A 17,207-nucleotide genomic window follows, 5' to 3' on the forward strand; every position below is an offset into this window, starting at 1 on the left:
CAACCTTATGTGCGGCCGCATGACACAGTTTTGTGCGGCCGCATTGTTGTAACTTTCAACCTTGCTGTTTTGGTCCCTGAACTTCGTTTTCTCTTTTCTTGATCTCTTTTCTTTCTTTCCTTTATTCCATCATCAAATATTGACTCCTAATTGACGTTTGAGTCAATCAATTCCTTGATCGCTTGCTCGGCTCATCTTTTGATTAATTGCAATTTAGTCCTTCATCTTTCACTTTTCTTCAATTCAGTCCAATATTACTTCTTTCTTCCTCCGATTGTCTTGTATCGTCCTCAATCTCATACTTGGCATATTTTCATTCTCGTTCTGCACTTTAGCTCAACTTTCCAATATTTGCACCTTTGGTCCCAGAACTATCGCTTTATTTCGTTTTGGTCCTTTTTCGGCTCTTTTCTTCTGAATTTCATCTTTTCCATAGAAACACCTACATTTCATGAATTTAACAAGATTAAGTCACAATTCAACTACTTTTTCCGTGTTTAAGTCATGTTTGTGAGCTAAATAAGTGTGTAAAAATACATTTATCAAATCTCCAAAACTTAAACTATTGTTTGTCTTCAAACAATGTAGTGACTTAATACTAAACAAACATGGCTTAATAGCTTGTCGTGTCTCAGGATTGGACTTAGTAATAATAATAGAAACAATATCAAAAGTGTGAGAATTGAATCAACCTTTACTCATCAAATGCAATACTCAACGTGTGTGTGTGAACTCATGCCAACATATCAAGCTTATGATTAGTTTATTCCCGACCCATAGTGGTCAAATTTATCCTTACGTCACTTGAGAGATACACAACCCCCAAATGTATTCTTTTCACACAATTACTCCGGGGTGTATTCTAAGCTTAGGAGTTTAAACAATTTTAATCCTTACCCTCTCTTAGTTTGGATAGATTTTACCATTACAAATTCACATATCAACAAGTAGAGACTCTCCTTATTTTGATTGCTTCAACCTTTAGGATTAAACTAAGCTACTTGCCTCGCATCAAGGCTATAGTTCTATCACCCAAATGTCCAACAAGGGGGTTTTTTTTTGTCATCTTCTCATTTACTTTCTATATAACCCATGTAACGAGCTTTAGGCAATGACTCCCAAACCAAGTTGGCTTTAGGGCACCAGGTTTTAAATCCTTGCAGTCTTATTCACTCGAGTTATAAAGGCTCGATAAGATGACTTTTTATCAATTTCTCCATTTTCTTACTTTCTATATAACCCTTGTAGCGAGCTTTAGGCCGATGACTCCCAAACCAGTTGGCATTAGGGCATTAGGTTTTAAACCCTTACAGACTTACTTGCTCGAATCATAAAGGCTTTTGAGAGAAGTGATGATTTTCAAATTTTTACTTTATGCCCCTTCTTTGTTTTTCTAGACATTTGACTTCCAAAATCATCCTCAACTTAAAGTTTTCACCTATTTCTCACCTTTCGAGTTTAAACAATCCACACAGTATAATTTCATGCACGGAGCCCCCACTTATCTCCATGTTTTCCAACAATGGCTCAACCATCTCCAAACTATCTTAAAGTGATATTACGGGTTAATGTTATAGAGGGTTATTCTAGGTTTCTCCTAATTTATTCTAAAATTTCAATCAATAACTTAACACGTGAAGCATGAGTGACGTGCAAAAGAATGTCAAGCAATGCATCAACAAGTATTAGTAAATTAAATCCTGCACTAAATCCACAGTTTCTAATTTATACATGTCCAATAATCACATCATAGCCGGCAATGCTACCAAACCCACACAAGCATGCAAAAGTTCATCAAGACTCACTCATCAAGCATGCATCATGCAAAAACTTGTCAAAATTAACGATGGATTGTGATTATGCAAAATAATTACATGTCGAATATTTGTTTGAAATTATGCTACTATCCCCCAAACTTATACAATATATTGTCCTCAATGTAAAATGTAAAGTTAAAATGGCAGAATTTAAAATATGGACACAACTTGACAATAAGAGATTAACAAAACTCCCCCGATCAATTCGGTGGCTGTGGTGTGAAGCTGGGACCCGCAGCATCATCTTCAGGAGGAGATGGGAGGCGAGTTAAGAGTTGTCTCAGCAACTCGGACTACTGTGCTTGCTCGGTCTGAATGGCTCGAAGACTACTTTCCATACTTCCCAAACGATCCCAAGTTTCGTTCACACGCCACTGTATGCCATCCATTCTCCTAGCGTACATGTTGAACCTACCATTCATAGTCTCTACTTCCCTTCTTGCAGTTGTGGCTTCATTCATAGCGCCTTTTGTGTAGTCTCGGGAGGAGTAGATGTCTCTCTACACTTTTTCAACAGTCGTGGTCATCGTCTCAAACCTCTGCTGGAGATTTTGTATATCCCTGCTAGTTCCAGTGACGGTGGCAAATATCTGTCGAAGTAGCTGCGAATCCATTTCAGCTGGTTGTGGCGGGGCTTGTGGCAGGTGTATATCTTCAGCTGCTTGTCCTTCTTCCTACGCATTATGTCTTTGCTGCTCAAGTCAATCTTGTTCTCTCTTCCTCACCCTAGCTCGTTCCTGAGCTTCAAATGTTGTGAGCTTTATCAGTGGGTTTAATTTCTCAGACATCTCCCCTGCCTCAACTATAACACCAGCGGCGAGACATATCCCGCTAATCAGACTAGGGAAGATCATTGAATACGCCTATCTCCCCAGTCCCCAAATTCTGTATCTGGTCATAGATAAGAGTAACTAAATCAACTTTGCATCCCCAGACTAAATGATATATGAACCCAGCAGTTTGATCTGTGAAAGTTGTTCGATGCGATGTGGGTTCGATATTAAGGCACATGAAGACCCATAGGATGGCTATGGAGGGAGTAAGCTCAATTTGATGCCACTCTGCAGTGGGTAGGGGCCAAGCATTTTCTCTTCCCAAGAGAACCTCCGCCACTTCATTCCAATTGAATTGAGTGGAAATCGGGACCACATTGTCCAAATTAAGATTGTAGAAGTCATGAATGACGGCTGGGGAGAACATTATCCACTTACCTCGCACCCACGTCTGGTATAAGTGTTCAGAATCCGAAGTCTCAATTTCACTATTGAAGTTTGCATAAAATTCGCACACTATACTTTCATAAATCGGGTATGGCTTTTCTACAATCTTATCCCATCCACAGATTTGTATCAGATTCGTCAACTCAAAACCACGGAAGTCCTCTAACCGGACCTGTCTCTCTGGTATCATGCCCCAATGGCGTATTATGTTCTTGTATCGAGCTAATGTTTCTGCATCTTGGAATCTTCGTACACCTCCTATTAGCTCTCTGGTGCGGGCTGTACCGGAGGAGAAACCAACTTTTTCTTTTCCCTTTGATGCTCTCTTCGGCGGCATCCTACAAAAGTAAGGAACAAAGTGTATCAAGTTCTTGAAATAAGAAAACTTTAAAGAATATCATTGACATGCAAGAATCCCCCAAACTTTCTTCAAAATGTGTGCAATATTCAACGAATGAAAGTCAATGTAACATCAATATTGCATTAATGAGAAAAACTCAAAACTATGGCTCTAACATGCACTTTTTGAAAATTCGACCCATGACTAAGTGACCATCTTCAGCCCCGAGCATCACCGAGAAATATTAAAATTTCCATGGACAAGGTTTGGACATATGAAAGTACTCATTGTGGTCTAGCATATATCCAAATTTCACCACAATCGGAGGTCGTTAGGAAAATACATGGACGAAGTTAGTGACGTGAGTTGACATGGTTTAGCAATTATGTGTTTATGTGCACAAATATGTGAGGCGAATGTGTTCTAATGAAATTCCATGAGATTTTTCGTCTATTACGCCTCACAATAACAATGTAAATCATCACACAAATGAAAAGTCCAAAATTTCAAATCTTATGTCTCATTGACATTTAATCAAACACGTTGTGTGCATTGAGAATTCCTAACACTTTGTTATTGATTTACACTTAGAGTAAACCACAAATCACAACTCAATCACATTTCAATACTCAACCAATTCGAAAAATTCATAAAATCAAAGAAATACTTCAATCTTTGCATAGAAAGTTAAATTTCTTACCTTGAGAGTTTTTGTGAGATGAAAGTGGAGAGTTATGCTTCAACATTCTTGATATCAATGCCAATGAAGTGAATAATGTGGTGCTAGGGTGAAGATTTGATGTGTGGGTGATTGATTGTGTGTGAAGGTGGATTAGGGGGGGAGGGGGGGAGGGGGAATGAGAGTGTTCGTGTGCAAGTGGGTTTGGGGAAAATGGGGTGGGATTTGCAAGTGACGGGTTTTATACACCATGCGGCCACATGGTGTAGTTGAGGTCCCCTAATTTTGTTTCAGTAAAGGTCCATGTGATCATGCGGCCACATGGACAAAGCCAATTTTTTATTTTTTATTTATATATAACTAAAGCCCTTACAATTATAACCCCAAACACACCTTGAAATTTAAAAATCCCCCGAAATTGGTTTTCAATTTCAAAATTGACTCGACTCGCCATATTCCGAAAAATAAAATTATTAATTTTTTTTTTACTTGAAAGGGAATATGCTTATCGCAAACTTGGCACCAAAATCAATTCTTTACAAAAGTTTTTGAAAAGCATCTCGAAAAATAAAACGAACGACTTTGAACTACGAAATTTATTACTTCACACTCAAACACCCAAAACACTTTATTTAACCCCGACTCATACAACTATAAGCGTGTAGTGCCTAGACTATCATGTGTGAATGATCGATGACCTAGTAAAACACACGAAATTTAAACAAATTCCTAAACTAATGCAATAAAATAATTTGAAGGATACTGTGGGTTGCCTCCCACCCAACGCTAGTTTATAGTCGATAGCTCGACTTTCCTGTGTCTTCTTCACGTTGGGTTGTTGAGTTGCACAGTGGACTTCTGTTTAGGGAAATTACAGCCCCAATAATGTTTTAGTCTTTGCCCATTGACGATGAAAGTTCCTTTGGTCTTGTGACTCACTTCAATAGCCCTATATTGCATCACCTTAGTTATGGTATAGGGACCCAACCACCTTATTCTTAGCTTTCCTGGGAAGAGTTTAAGTCTAGAATTGTACAATAACACTTTCTGGCCAACTTCAAACTCTCGCCTCTGAATGTGTAAATCATGCCATATCTTGGTGCGCTCCTTGATCAACTTTGAGTTCTCGTAAGCTTCCATTCTCATCTCATCCAATTCATTAAGTTACAGCAGTCATTTTCACCAACAGCCTTGAGATCCATATTCAACTGTTTCATTGCCCAAAATGCTCGGTGCTCCAACTCCAATTGTAGATGACACGCTTTCCCAAAAACCATGCGGTATGGAGACATTCCTATTGGTGTCTTAAACGCTGTTCTGTAAGCCCACAGTGCATCGTCCAACTTCTTAGACCAATTTTTTCGGGATGAGTTCACTATAACTTCTAGTATTCTCTTTAACTGCCTGTTCGAAACTTCAACTTGCCAATTGGTTTGTGGATGATATGGAGTTACTACTTTATGTTTCACCCCATATTTGTTCAACAGCTGCTCTAATTGACGATTTATGAAGTGTTTGCCTTCATCACTTATTATTCAAGAACTCTATTACCACTTTTGCGTCGTTGGTAGGCAATGCAACGACTTCCACCCACTTAGAGACGTAGTCAACGGCCACCAAGATATATTGATTTAAGTACGATAGAGGAAAAAGTCCCATAAAGTCTATTCCCCATACATCAAATATTTCAACCTCCAAGATGTAGTTTAGTGGCATCTCATTTCTTCTTGAGATATTTTCGGTTCGTTGGCATCTATCGCATCTCTTCACATACTCGAATGTGTCTCTGAATAAAGTAGGCCAATAGAAACCCGACTGTAGGATTTTTGCAGCAGTCTTTGAAGCTCCAAAATGCCCAGCATATGCAGAAGAGTGACAATGCTCTAGAATTTTCGGTACTTCATCTTCAGGAATGCATCTTCTAATTATCTGATCTGCGCCTCTTCTGTAGAGAATGAGATCCTCCCAAAAGTAATACTTCAGCTCTGCGAAGAACTTCTTTCTTTGATGGCTAGAATACTCTGGTGGAGGAATGGACTTAGCAAGGTAGTTAACAATATCAGCATACCATGGGACTATTTCTACTCCAAAAATTTGCTCATCTGGAAAGATTTCATTGATGTCAACTGACATCTCAGGTTCATCCCGTTCCAATCTTGATAGGTGGTCGGCTACCACATTTTCACTGCCCTTCTTATCCTTGATCTCAATATCAAACTCTTGCAACAACAATATCCAGTGGATCAATCTCGACTAGCATCTTTCTTTGTCATACGGTACTTCAGAGTGACATGATCTGTGTAGACGATGACCTTAGACCCAACAAGATACGATCTGAACTTGTCGAATGCATAAACCACAACTAGCAATTCCTTCTCGATTGTCGCATAGTTGATTTGGGCGTCGTTCAAAGTTCTACTTGCATAGTATATCACATGAAAGATTTTATTCTTTCTTTGTCCCAATACTGCACCAACTGCATGATCACTTGCATCGCACATTAGCTCAAAGGGAAAATCCCAATCAGGTGACACAATCACAGGCCCTGTTGTTAATTTTTGCTTCAAAGTATTAAACGCTATCAAACATTCCTCATTAAATTCAAAAGATACCTCTTTCATTAGCAAGTTGCACAGAGGCTTGGTGATTTTGGAGAAGTCCTTTATAAACCTCCTGTAAAATCCTGCATGCCCAAGGAAGCTTCGAACTCCTTTTACTGATGTAGGTGGTGGTAGTTTCTCAATAACCTGAATTTTCACCTTATCCACCTCTATTCCCTTTGCCGATACTCTATGTCCCAAGACTATTCCCTCTTGAACCATGAAATGACATTTCTCCCAGTTCAATACTAAGTTCGTTTCTCTGCATCTTTGCAAAACCAAGTTCAAGTGATCCAAACACTCATCAAATGAGGTCCCAAAGATCAAGAAGTCATCCATAAAGATTTCAATGAATTTCTCCACCATTTCTGAGAAAATTGCCATCATGCATCGCTGAAATGTGGTAGGAGCGTTGGAAAGTCCAAATGACATTCTTCGGTATGCAAAGGTACCATAGGGGCATGTGAAGGTGGTCTTCTCCTGATCATCCGGTGTCACTGGTATCTGATTATAACCCGAATACCGATCCAGAAAATAGTAGTGAGAATGGCCTGCCAATCTCTCCAACATCTGATCTATAAACGAAAGAGAGAAGTGATCTTTCCTTGTAGCGGTATTTAGTTTGCGGTAATCAATGCAAACTCTCCACCCTGTTACCGTCCTTGTCGGAATCAACTCATTCTTTTCATTCTGAACCATTGTAATTTCTCCTTTCTTGGGCACAACTTGCACTGAACTAGTCCATTTACTATCTGATATCGCGTAGATTATTCCAGCATCCAGAAGTTTGATCACCTCAGCTCTTACCACCTCCTTCATGTTTGGGTTTAGCCTCCTCTGACTTTCAACTGTTGGTAGAAAATTCTCCTCCATGAGAATTTTATGCATATATAAGGAAGGGCTGATCCCTTTAATATTTGCTATGGTCCACCCAATTGCTTGTTATCTCTAAGCACCCTAAGCAGTTTTTCCTCCTCCACTTCACTAACCATGTTTGAAATTATCACTGGAAGTGTATTAGACTTCCCCAAATATGCATATCTTAAGTGTGGGGACAGCTGCTTAAGTTCCAACTTTGGTGACTTCAAAATAGATGGCTGTGATTTCTCAGGCCATGTCCCAAGCTCCTCAAAGTATCATTTCTGCGTGTAAGGTGGGTTGGACTCCAAAAATCTTGCACACATTTCTATGTCCACAGAATCAGATTTTGTGGATTGAGAATGTGCAATGCAGGCTTCCAATGCATCTGATGGATTTTACAGTGTAAACGACTCTTCAATCATTTTATCAATCATGTCAACCCTGAAACATCTGTCAGTCTCTATTCGCAGTTTCATAGCCTTGAAGACATTGAATGAAACCTGTTCTTCTCCCAATCTCAGTATCAACTACCCATTCTGAACGTCGATCAAAGCTTTGCCCATGGCCAAGAATGCTCTGCCCAGTATTAAAGGAACATCTTTATCTTCTTCCATATCCAGAATCAGAAAATCTATTGGGAATATGAACTTCTCCACTTAACCAATACGTCTTGAATTATTCCTCGTGGATGTGTCAATGATCTGTCAGCCAGCTGTAAGGTCATCGTGGTAGCTTTAGCTTCTCCCAATCCTAATTTCCTGAAAACAGACAATGGCATTAAGTTAATACTTGCACTAAGATCACATAAAACTTTATCAAAATAAACTTCACCAATGGTACAAGGGACAGTGAAACTCCCTAGATCTTTCAATTTTGGCGGGAGCTTTCTCTGAATCCTGGCACTGCACTCCTCTGTTAGCATAACTATCTCGTGATCTCCTAGCTTCCTTTTGTTTGATAGGATATCTTTCAGGAATTTTGCATAGCTAGGCATATGAACCAGTACTTCAGCGAATGAGATGTTGATATGGAGCTTCTTGAAGACTTCGAGAAACTTCTTGTATTGCTACTCCATCTTTTGCTTCTTCAGCCTCTGTGGAAACGGTATGGGTGGCTCATATGGGTTCACAGTTACAGTCTCTTTATCCCTTGAGTTTCCTTTATTTGCTCTCGGTGTTGGCTCTTTTGTTTGCTCTTCTTGCTCCAAAATCTCTTCTACTTCAGGAGACATCTCTTCTCTGTTTGCCACGAGATTATTCACTTATCTCTCAGGTAATTCCACTCCACTTCTCGTTGTTATAGCCTTTGCATGCTCTTTCAGATTGACTTCTGTGTTACTTGGCAAGCTGCCTGGTGCTCTACCTGTTAATGCAACTACCATCTGTCCCATCTAAGTTTCCAAATTCTTGATGGCTGCATTCTGGTCCTGAAGAGTGGCTTCTGTCTTCTTCATGAATTGGTTGTTCGCCTCCATATATTGGTTGGTCTGTTCCATGAATTTGTCGAACATTTCTTCCAATTGAGGCTTCTTCTCTTGCTGTTGATATTGTCCCTGTGGCCTATTCTGATTTTGGTTGCTCCAAGAAAAGTTGGGGTGCTTTTTCCAGCTTGGGTTGAAGGTCTCTCCATATGTGTTATTCTGCTGGCGTTGTCCCCATTGAGCAAAATCTGCTTGCTCTTTTCCTTGTGCCAAAATTGGACATTTTGCTGTCACATGCTCAGCTCCACATTTCTCACAATTTGCCTTCTTTGTCTGCGCTGCGTTAGCTGACTGGGTAATGTTTTCCACCTTGTGAAATAAGGAATCAATTTTAGCGGATAACGCTGAATATACATCCACTTCATAAACTCCTGGTGTCTTCTTTGGTACTGCTCGTTTCATGGTCCACATTGCTGAAGTCGTAGCCATTGTCTCATATAACTTCAACGCTTCATCAATTGTTTTCGTGGACAATGACCCATTAGCTGAAGAGTCGACCATGCTTTTGAAAGCTGGAAGTAGCACTACATAGAAATATTGGACCTGAAGTCCCTTGCTAATCCCGTGGTGTGGACACTTCCTTAGTAGATTTTTGAATCTGTTCCAAGCCTCATCAAAATTCTCAGATTCACCTTGCCTGAAGATAGATATGTCGTGCTTTAGCTTTGCTATCTTGGCCGGTGGGAAGAACTTAGTACAGAACTTCTGAGCTAGGTCATTCCAGGTAGTAATGCTGGCTATCGACTGAGAATCGAGCCATTCAATCGCCTTGTCCCACAAAGTATGTGGAAACAGTCTTAATCTTATGGCGTCGTCAGAGATTCCTTGATATCTGAAGTGCTGGCTATCTCTGAGAAATGCTAGACATGCATGTGCGGATTCTCTTCAATTCTTCCATAAAACTGATGTCCGTTCTGGAACAGTTGTATCACATTTGTCTTCAATTGGAAATTTGGTTACCCGAACGGTGGATATACAATGCTGGACTGGCTTTGAATGATTTGAGGGGTCATGAACTCTCCAACGAGCATGTTTCCTTCATCTTCTTCCCCTCTTTCATTGACTTGTACAACAGGATTGTGTTGTACATTCTCCATCTGATTTCTTGCTGCTCTGTTTTCTCTCGCCTTCTTCTTAAGCTTCGTTCGATCTCTGGATCGACTAGGAGTAGATCTCCTTCAGCAGATCTTGGCATGCACTTCTGCAAGAGAATTCAATTTAAACACTTAAATAACTAAAATATGCACTTATGTAATAAAACTAAATAAGCAATAAAATAAAATGAACTAAAATAAAATTAAAAATAAAAAGTTCGAATTAGTGCTAAATTGAATAAAATTAAACGAATACTCACTCCCCGGCAACGGCGCCAAAAACTTGTTCACGAAATAATTCTTTCGATTTAAAACTACCGCAAGTGTACGGATCGTAACAAGTAATAAAGTAGATTTTTAAAAGTCTGAATATCGTCCCACAGATATTGAGTAGTTCAATTCTATATAATCTGGCCTTAACTTAATCTAATTGAGTGAAAATATGGTCCAAATGCAAAAAGGCCTAATTTCAATTAAAAACCCTAATTTCTCAATTAGAAACCATAATCTTGAAATTTCTCTAATTAAACGATTTAAACACTCAAGTAAATGAAATTATGCAAATTCAAAAGCTAATTTATGAAAATGAATCAAAATAAAGTCACTAGGATCACGAATCCCCAATTGAAGTTATAAAAACCCTAATTTCATAAAATCAATGACCTGATGGAAATTTGTCAATTCAATGTTTCTAAATCTATTCAACATATTCTCTCGATATATATTAGACCTATTCTTGCACACCACCAGCCTATATCTCTATGGATGATGCAAATATACAAGAATGCATGTGGTTTTGTGAACAATTAGAGAATTGCATAAAGCATAGGGGTATATCTCTATCCTCTATCGGACCCTATGTTGATTTACACCTTATCGAACCTATTTTACTTCTCTCGAATATAAGAAATAAGTCATCAACACTCACACAATCATTGGCCACTAATTGCGGAAGAAAATCAATGCATATAAACCAATTAAATTATCCAAACGAGTTTTTATATTGAATTCATGAAATATGGAATTAAAATAACAAACAATGGTCCATCGATCACCTAGTGAATTGAAAACCTAGCCTAGAATATTCATTATTATAGAATAAAAAAATAAAATTAATAAATTGAAAGAATATCACCCGTATGAAAATTTCTTGAAATCTTGAATAAAGCCTTGAAAACCCACTTGAATTCTTGTGGAATTGGCTTCAAGATCGTATTTCTTGCCTCCAAAAGTTGTAATTTTCTTCTTCCCTGGACGTTCTACCCTATTTCTGATGAATTTTGGCTTTTATATCATGTCCTCATGGAGGCTCGAAAGAGTTTCAATTAAAAACGCAAGTTCAGAATTTTTGTTGGTCTTTATAGCCATGCGACCGCATGGTTCAAGTGAACTGCCTCAATGAAATCCCTGCAACCATATGTGCGGCCGCATGGCACAGTTCTGTGCGCCCGCATGGTTGTAACTTTCAACCTTGCTGTTTTAGTCCCTGAGTTTTGTTTTCTCTTTTCTTGATCTTTTTTCTTTCTTTCCTTTATTCCATCATCAAATATTGACTCCTAATTGACGTTTGAGTCAATCAATTCCTTGATCGTTTGCTCGGCTCATCTTTTGATTAATTACAATTTAGTCCTTCATCTTTCACTTTTCTTCAATTCAGTCCAATATTACTTCTTTCTTCCTCCGATCGTCTTGTATCGCCCTCAATCTCATACTTGGCATATTTTCATTCTTGTTCTGCACTTTAGCTCAACTTTTCAATATTTGCACATTTGGTCCCCGAACTATCGCTTTGTTCCGTTTTGGTCCTTTTTCGACTCTTTTCTTCTGAATTTCATCTTTTCCATAATGAATTTAACGAGATTAAGTCACAGCTCAACTACTTTGTCCATGTTTAAGTCATGTTTGTGAGCTTCATATCCAACAATCAGTCACTTGTACCAATTCAATTTTTAAAAAGGGAAAACAAAATAATTTGTTCAAATTTTATTTAACCACCAATTTTACTTTTGCACTTTACGTTTTCAGTCAATATCCAAAGTGATTTTTGAAATGTTGAATAAATTATCATAAAAATGCAGAGGGGCCCAATAGAAATAGTGTGGATTCTACAACCACATCTAGAGATGGCAATCGGGTTTGTCGACTCGGCCCCTTTGACTTAACCCGAAAAAACCCAAGCCAACTTGACTAGAGGCTCAAAGGCTCGAGCTGCCTGTTGAGACAGCTGTCAAATAGGCAACGAAAAAAAATTACAGAAAATTGAGCCGGCTCGACTCAACTCGACTCGTTGACACCTCTATCCACATCCAAATTAAGGGTTTGTGTTTCCTTATATGGTTTTTGTTATCACGTGGTTTTAAATTTTCAATCATTTGGTAAAGTAGTCTTTGCAGAGGTTATTATCGTTCGACTTATTTTTTAATAGATTCTTCACTAATTAATACGGTCACGCTAATTTTCACGGGAGCCTGTCTATTAAATGAAGTAAGAAAAAGATATGTACTATTCGTATAGGGATCTTAACTAAAAAAAGTAAAGAGGAAAAAGACTATAAATGAAGGATTTAAACTATAATATTGATGTTGCCTTTTTCTTTCTTTTGCTAAATAATAACATTAATATCCACATTTCAAACTTTTCACTTTTGATAAGTTACTTAAGTGTAAATGTATCAAAGTGTGTGTGACAAGCAGTACTCAACACTACATAAAATGGCGCTGCCTAGACCACTCACCAAGCATGGATCTAATTGGTTGTTTTCTTATAAGGATCTAACAAAAATTGGAAGTATAAAAAAATTGAAAAAAACCCTAGAATTCGTAATGAAGGCCAACGTCCAGGATCCGTCAGCCATAGATCAATCCACCTCATTAGCCAGTCCGAACTTTTCAGGACAAACTCTCATTTTAACATCCCTAATCGAATACAAAATGATAAATCTCTAAAATAATTCACGTATATGAATGAACGTAGAAATTCCAATTCAATCTTTATTCATTTAAGAATGGACAAGAAAAAAAGAGTTGGCCATCACAGTACACAAAGTGTTCCCTTTTTTTCTCATCAAACATTCAAACATCCAAAACCAAGAGACACGAAACGCAAACAAATTCCAGCATCATCATGAGTGGCTAGCAATCAGAATCCTTCAATGCTTCATCAATGCAATAATCTTCTGCCAAGCGGGCCTGGCCAGAATATCAGCACACCAAGCACTCACATGAGGGCGTGCATCGAAAAGTGCTTTAATTTTAGAGCCCATCAGGTAGTTAATAACTGGCAAGTGATGCAAATCAGCCAATGTGAATGAATCTCCTCCCAAATACTTGGATTGCGTGAGGTGCGCTTCGTAGACGTCGAGAACTTCGGCAAGTTTGCCTTCGTGCTCCGTGACAATGGCTTCGTCGGTTGTACGGCCGAGTATGGGCTTTATTACTAGCTCGTAGGCAAGTTTGTAGGCTTGAGGATCAAATCTCTGAGCTTCAACCTCTGTCCATACTGAAAGGATTGCCATTTTCTTTGGATTGGAGGTTATCAGCGGGTTTCCCTTATCAGCATATGTGTGAGCAATGTATTGAGCTATTGCCCTTGATTCTGCACCATAATGTTTCATATTTTAACAAAAAACTTTTGAACATAAACATATCTATAGATCACGTTGTCAGGATCTGGTTGAATAAAATGGCCCAAAAGTTTAAGCTATAAAAGAGACACGTCTTGTTTAGCCTCAGTTTGGTGCGGATTAAAATCTAAATTTTAATTTAAGTCAGCGATTAATTTCAAACACAAATTTTATGGGAACCACATCTTTTCAACTTCGGCAAATCCTACCAAACAAAGGCTAAGTAAATTTAATCTTCCATATGTAGGCCTTTATCAGAGGTTCAAAGCAATTTATTGACAAGTAATAGAAAAACTAAAAGCATGTTTGGATTAGCTTAAATGTTAGAAAAGAAGTTCTTTGGACAGTAAACTAGCATTTACGCTAAGCCTAAAACACTCTAAATCTAACACCATTTTTTGCACTAATCTATGTTGAACTTGCAGGTCTAAAAGCATCACTTGTTAGACAGTTAGGAAACATTTATTTATTTAGTTTATATCTTTAACACAATCCTCACTTGCATCTCCAGTTCATTGTCTTTTGTCAACACAACCTTCATATCAGATTCATTTTTTACGTCAAGGATTAACATATATACAATTTTTATAAATGGGTAATGGCCAGAGTCAGTATTTTTTACTTTTCTAACTTTGATGTAATATTGTATCAATTCATCTAAAGTTTAAGCTCATAATAAGAAAATACATTTACCATATAATTTAGTGTTCAAAAAGTCAATGAAAATGAAAAAAATTCTATATGTGGAGAGCGAGATTTACCAAAGAGTGTCAAGTCTCCATCTTCAAGGACTGGTACTTGACCGAATGGCTAAACAAATCAGAAAACAATCATTTCAGTGGAATCAGAAAATTGAAAAAGTAGTTAAAGAAAAATACTGGATGTGTTAACAATGTTATGCTTACATGGAGTTTAACAAAATCCTCTGTCTTCTGCTGGCCAGTTGCTAAATCAATATACACAAACTCATAATCAAGTTCTTTCTCTGCTAAAGTTACAAGAACTCTTTGTGTGGCTATCGAAAAAGGGAGTCCATGAACCTTGATTGCCATTACTGCAAGATGCTCAATACAAGAATAACAAGAGAAAGGTTTACTTTTAGAATAATGATTTGATGAACATGGATGATGATATGCAGGGGGTATTTATAAATAATAAAGTGCTGAGTGTTTTTTTCCCCGCTCAGGAATGATTTACTGTTTTTAACAGTTTTTCTTTTTTTACATGTTGAGTACGTATTTGGTGCACGATATTATTTCGTTTATAATATTTCCCAATCGGGTCAAATTCACATGTGAAAGCTCCCAGTTTGGTTTGGTTAATGGAATCTTTCTGTTCATTCATACTAGTTCACAAGTTGACTTAGACAGGGAAAAGATAAAATAGGTTGCCAGCCAAATAGTTTTTTGAGCCTTTCAAGATTTATATTTGATTCAGCATGATCTGTATATGGAGAAACTTCTTGGAATATTACACGTTTTAAGACTGGATTTTTTAAACGAATTTTTGGTCAACTTTATAAGAATAAGTAGGGTGGATCCTTCATTATTTAACATGATAATGAGAATTATTAATCATCTAAGTCATGAGATAAATAATGTGGTAAAATTTATTTAGCTAAAATTCTACATTGTTTTCAATTATGCTTGTTTTTTATTATGTATTCGAGGAGTACGGTTAATTCTTGTTTATCAATTAAAATTAGCATTGTGATGTATTAATTTTGTATGAAGTATCGTATCTTGAGGATATTTGTTAACGCGAATAGCTCAATTCGATATATTCATAAATTACTTGTTATTAATTTTCTCTGTATTCAATAGTGCAATCAACATCCCAGTGGCTGGGCATCATCCTAATATTTTAAGCTTCACCTACCTACAAATTGTCAGACTGCTAAATTCAAGGAAAACCACATGTTGGGGATGGACGGAGTGGAAAGTTGGGCAGATGGGAAAAGGATGTATAAATTCAACTTTGCGAGTTGTTTCATAATAAATTGAGACTCCACAATACATAAATTTTGCTAGTTACCGAAAACAGTCCATCACTACATGGATAAAATAGCAAAGATGAAATGCAATAAGAATAAGGAGAGGAAGAAGGTAAGATTTGGGGAATCAATATTTTAATAAAATTGTACACTAAAATTTATTTACACATGAATATTGCAATTAGGTATAAAATTACTTCGAAATTCGTATTCTTTTCTACTATAATTGGCCTTAGGAAAACGGGGCACAAACCTATTCAATAAATGTGATAGACGAGCCCGCCTTCCTGCAGTTCCTAACATAATAATACTAACGTACATAGGATAACATCTAGAAAAGATAACTTAAGCAGTTGTGACATTTTGCATATACTCAATGACTTGTGAAGGTAAAACATATTTTGTGCAGACTTAACGATTTAAGTATTTGCGACATACTTTATGTAGATGAAAAGAAATATGATTAGACTAAAATTAATAAGGTTTGTTGTGAGTATCAATAATTTAAACATGACTTTTAGAGAGTTAATAATAAATAGGGTGGAAGAACAAACATAACCAATTTTTATCTTGAATAAATATTGACTGGTCATTGTATATACTTAGATCCAACCTTGGATCCACAACTTAATAGGATCTCACATAGAAATCTTTATACATGTGAGTTCATCGAACTCCAAATATTTAATAATTGTTATAATATTCTCCACAATTTTCATGAGAAACTCTCTCCATTTTTTTTTTTTTTAACTAAAGGCCGAGCAAATTAATCCATGACCTCCATGGTTACTTCAGTAAATTTTGCTATTCTTTCAAAAATTTCGATATTATTGAAATATTTTAATTGTGCCATATTATAATTACACTTAAAGTTCTCGATTTTTTCTCATTTTAGCTTGTATGTTCCTAGCTTTTTTTATGCAACATTCCACTAATTAGCACATCTTCTCTTATAACAACTTTGTCCAAAAGGCTCATCTAAAGGCTTAAAATGACATATAATTTGTCCGTCATATTTAAAAATAAATAAATGTAAAAATAGGACAATATTTTTCCTCATTTCTAAGCACACAAATAGAATATTTTGATAAAATTATTCTAAAGACAAAATGTGCTAATTAATGTAGTGCTACAAGTAAAAATTATAGAGTGAATATAATAATCCTTTATTTTATTCAAGGTTGGAGCTTTACTTTTTTTCCTGATGCTATGAGCGCAAGTAATTTGCTAATTAAGTTATTTAGTTTACTTGTAAGTAATATATATATATATATATATAGAGAAGAAAACAACAAGAAAGAGGGGGGAAACCAAAGAGAAGGGGAGAGAAATCGGAGAAAAAACAGAAATTTAGAAGGAAAGAGGAAGGGAGAGGAAGGAAACTCCACAACCAATCTCAATTCATCGTAATCATTAAACCGTCTTAATTAAATTGCACACTAGGTTTAAATAACAAAGCACAACTCTAAAGAGAAAGGGCCAAGTCCACTAACTAATAGTT

The 17,207-nt window shown here is 37.0% G+C and overlaps 1 protein-coding gene across 1 annotated transcript; it reads right to left on the reverse strand.

Moving 5' to 3' along the window:
* Window positions 1–13,051: 13,051 nt before the first annotated feature.
* On the reverse strand, window positions 13,052–14,839 carry LOC111412400 (glutathione S-transferase-like). The gene is made up of 3 exons (XM_023043323.1): window positions 14,619–14,839; window positions 14,475–14,523; window positions 13,052–13,685 (listed from the first exon to the last, which is right to left on the reverse strand). The coding sequence occupies exons 1-3, from the start codon at window positions 14,763–14,765 to the stop codon at window positions 13,240–13,242; spliced, it is 642 nt and encodes a 213-aa protein (XP_022899091.1). The 5' UTR covers window positions 14,766–14,839; the 3' UTR covers window positions 13,052–13,239.
* Between the last annotated feature and the right edge of the window lie 2,368 nt (window positions 14,840–17,207).

The sequence above is a fragment of the Olea europaea genome, chromosome 16 (genome assembly GCF_002742605.1).
Source record: "Olea europaea var. sylvestris chromosome 16, O_europaea_v1, whole genome shotgun sequence".
NCBI lineage: Eukaryota > Viridiplantae > Streptophyta > Magnoliopsida > Lamiales > Oleaceae > Olea > Olea europaea.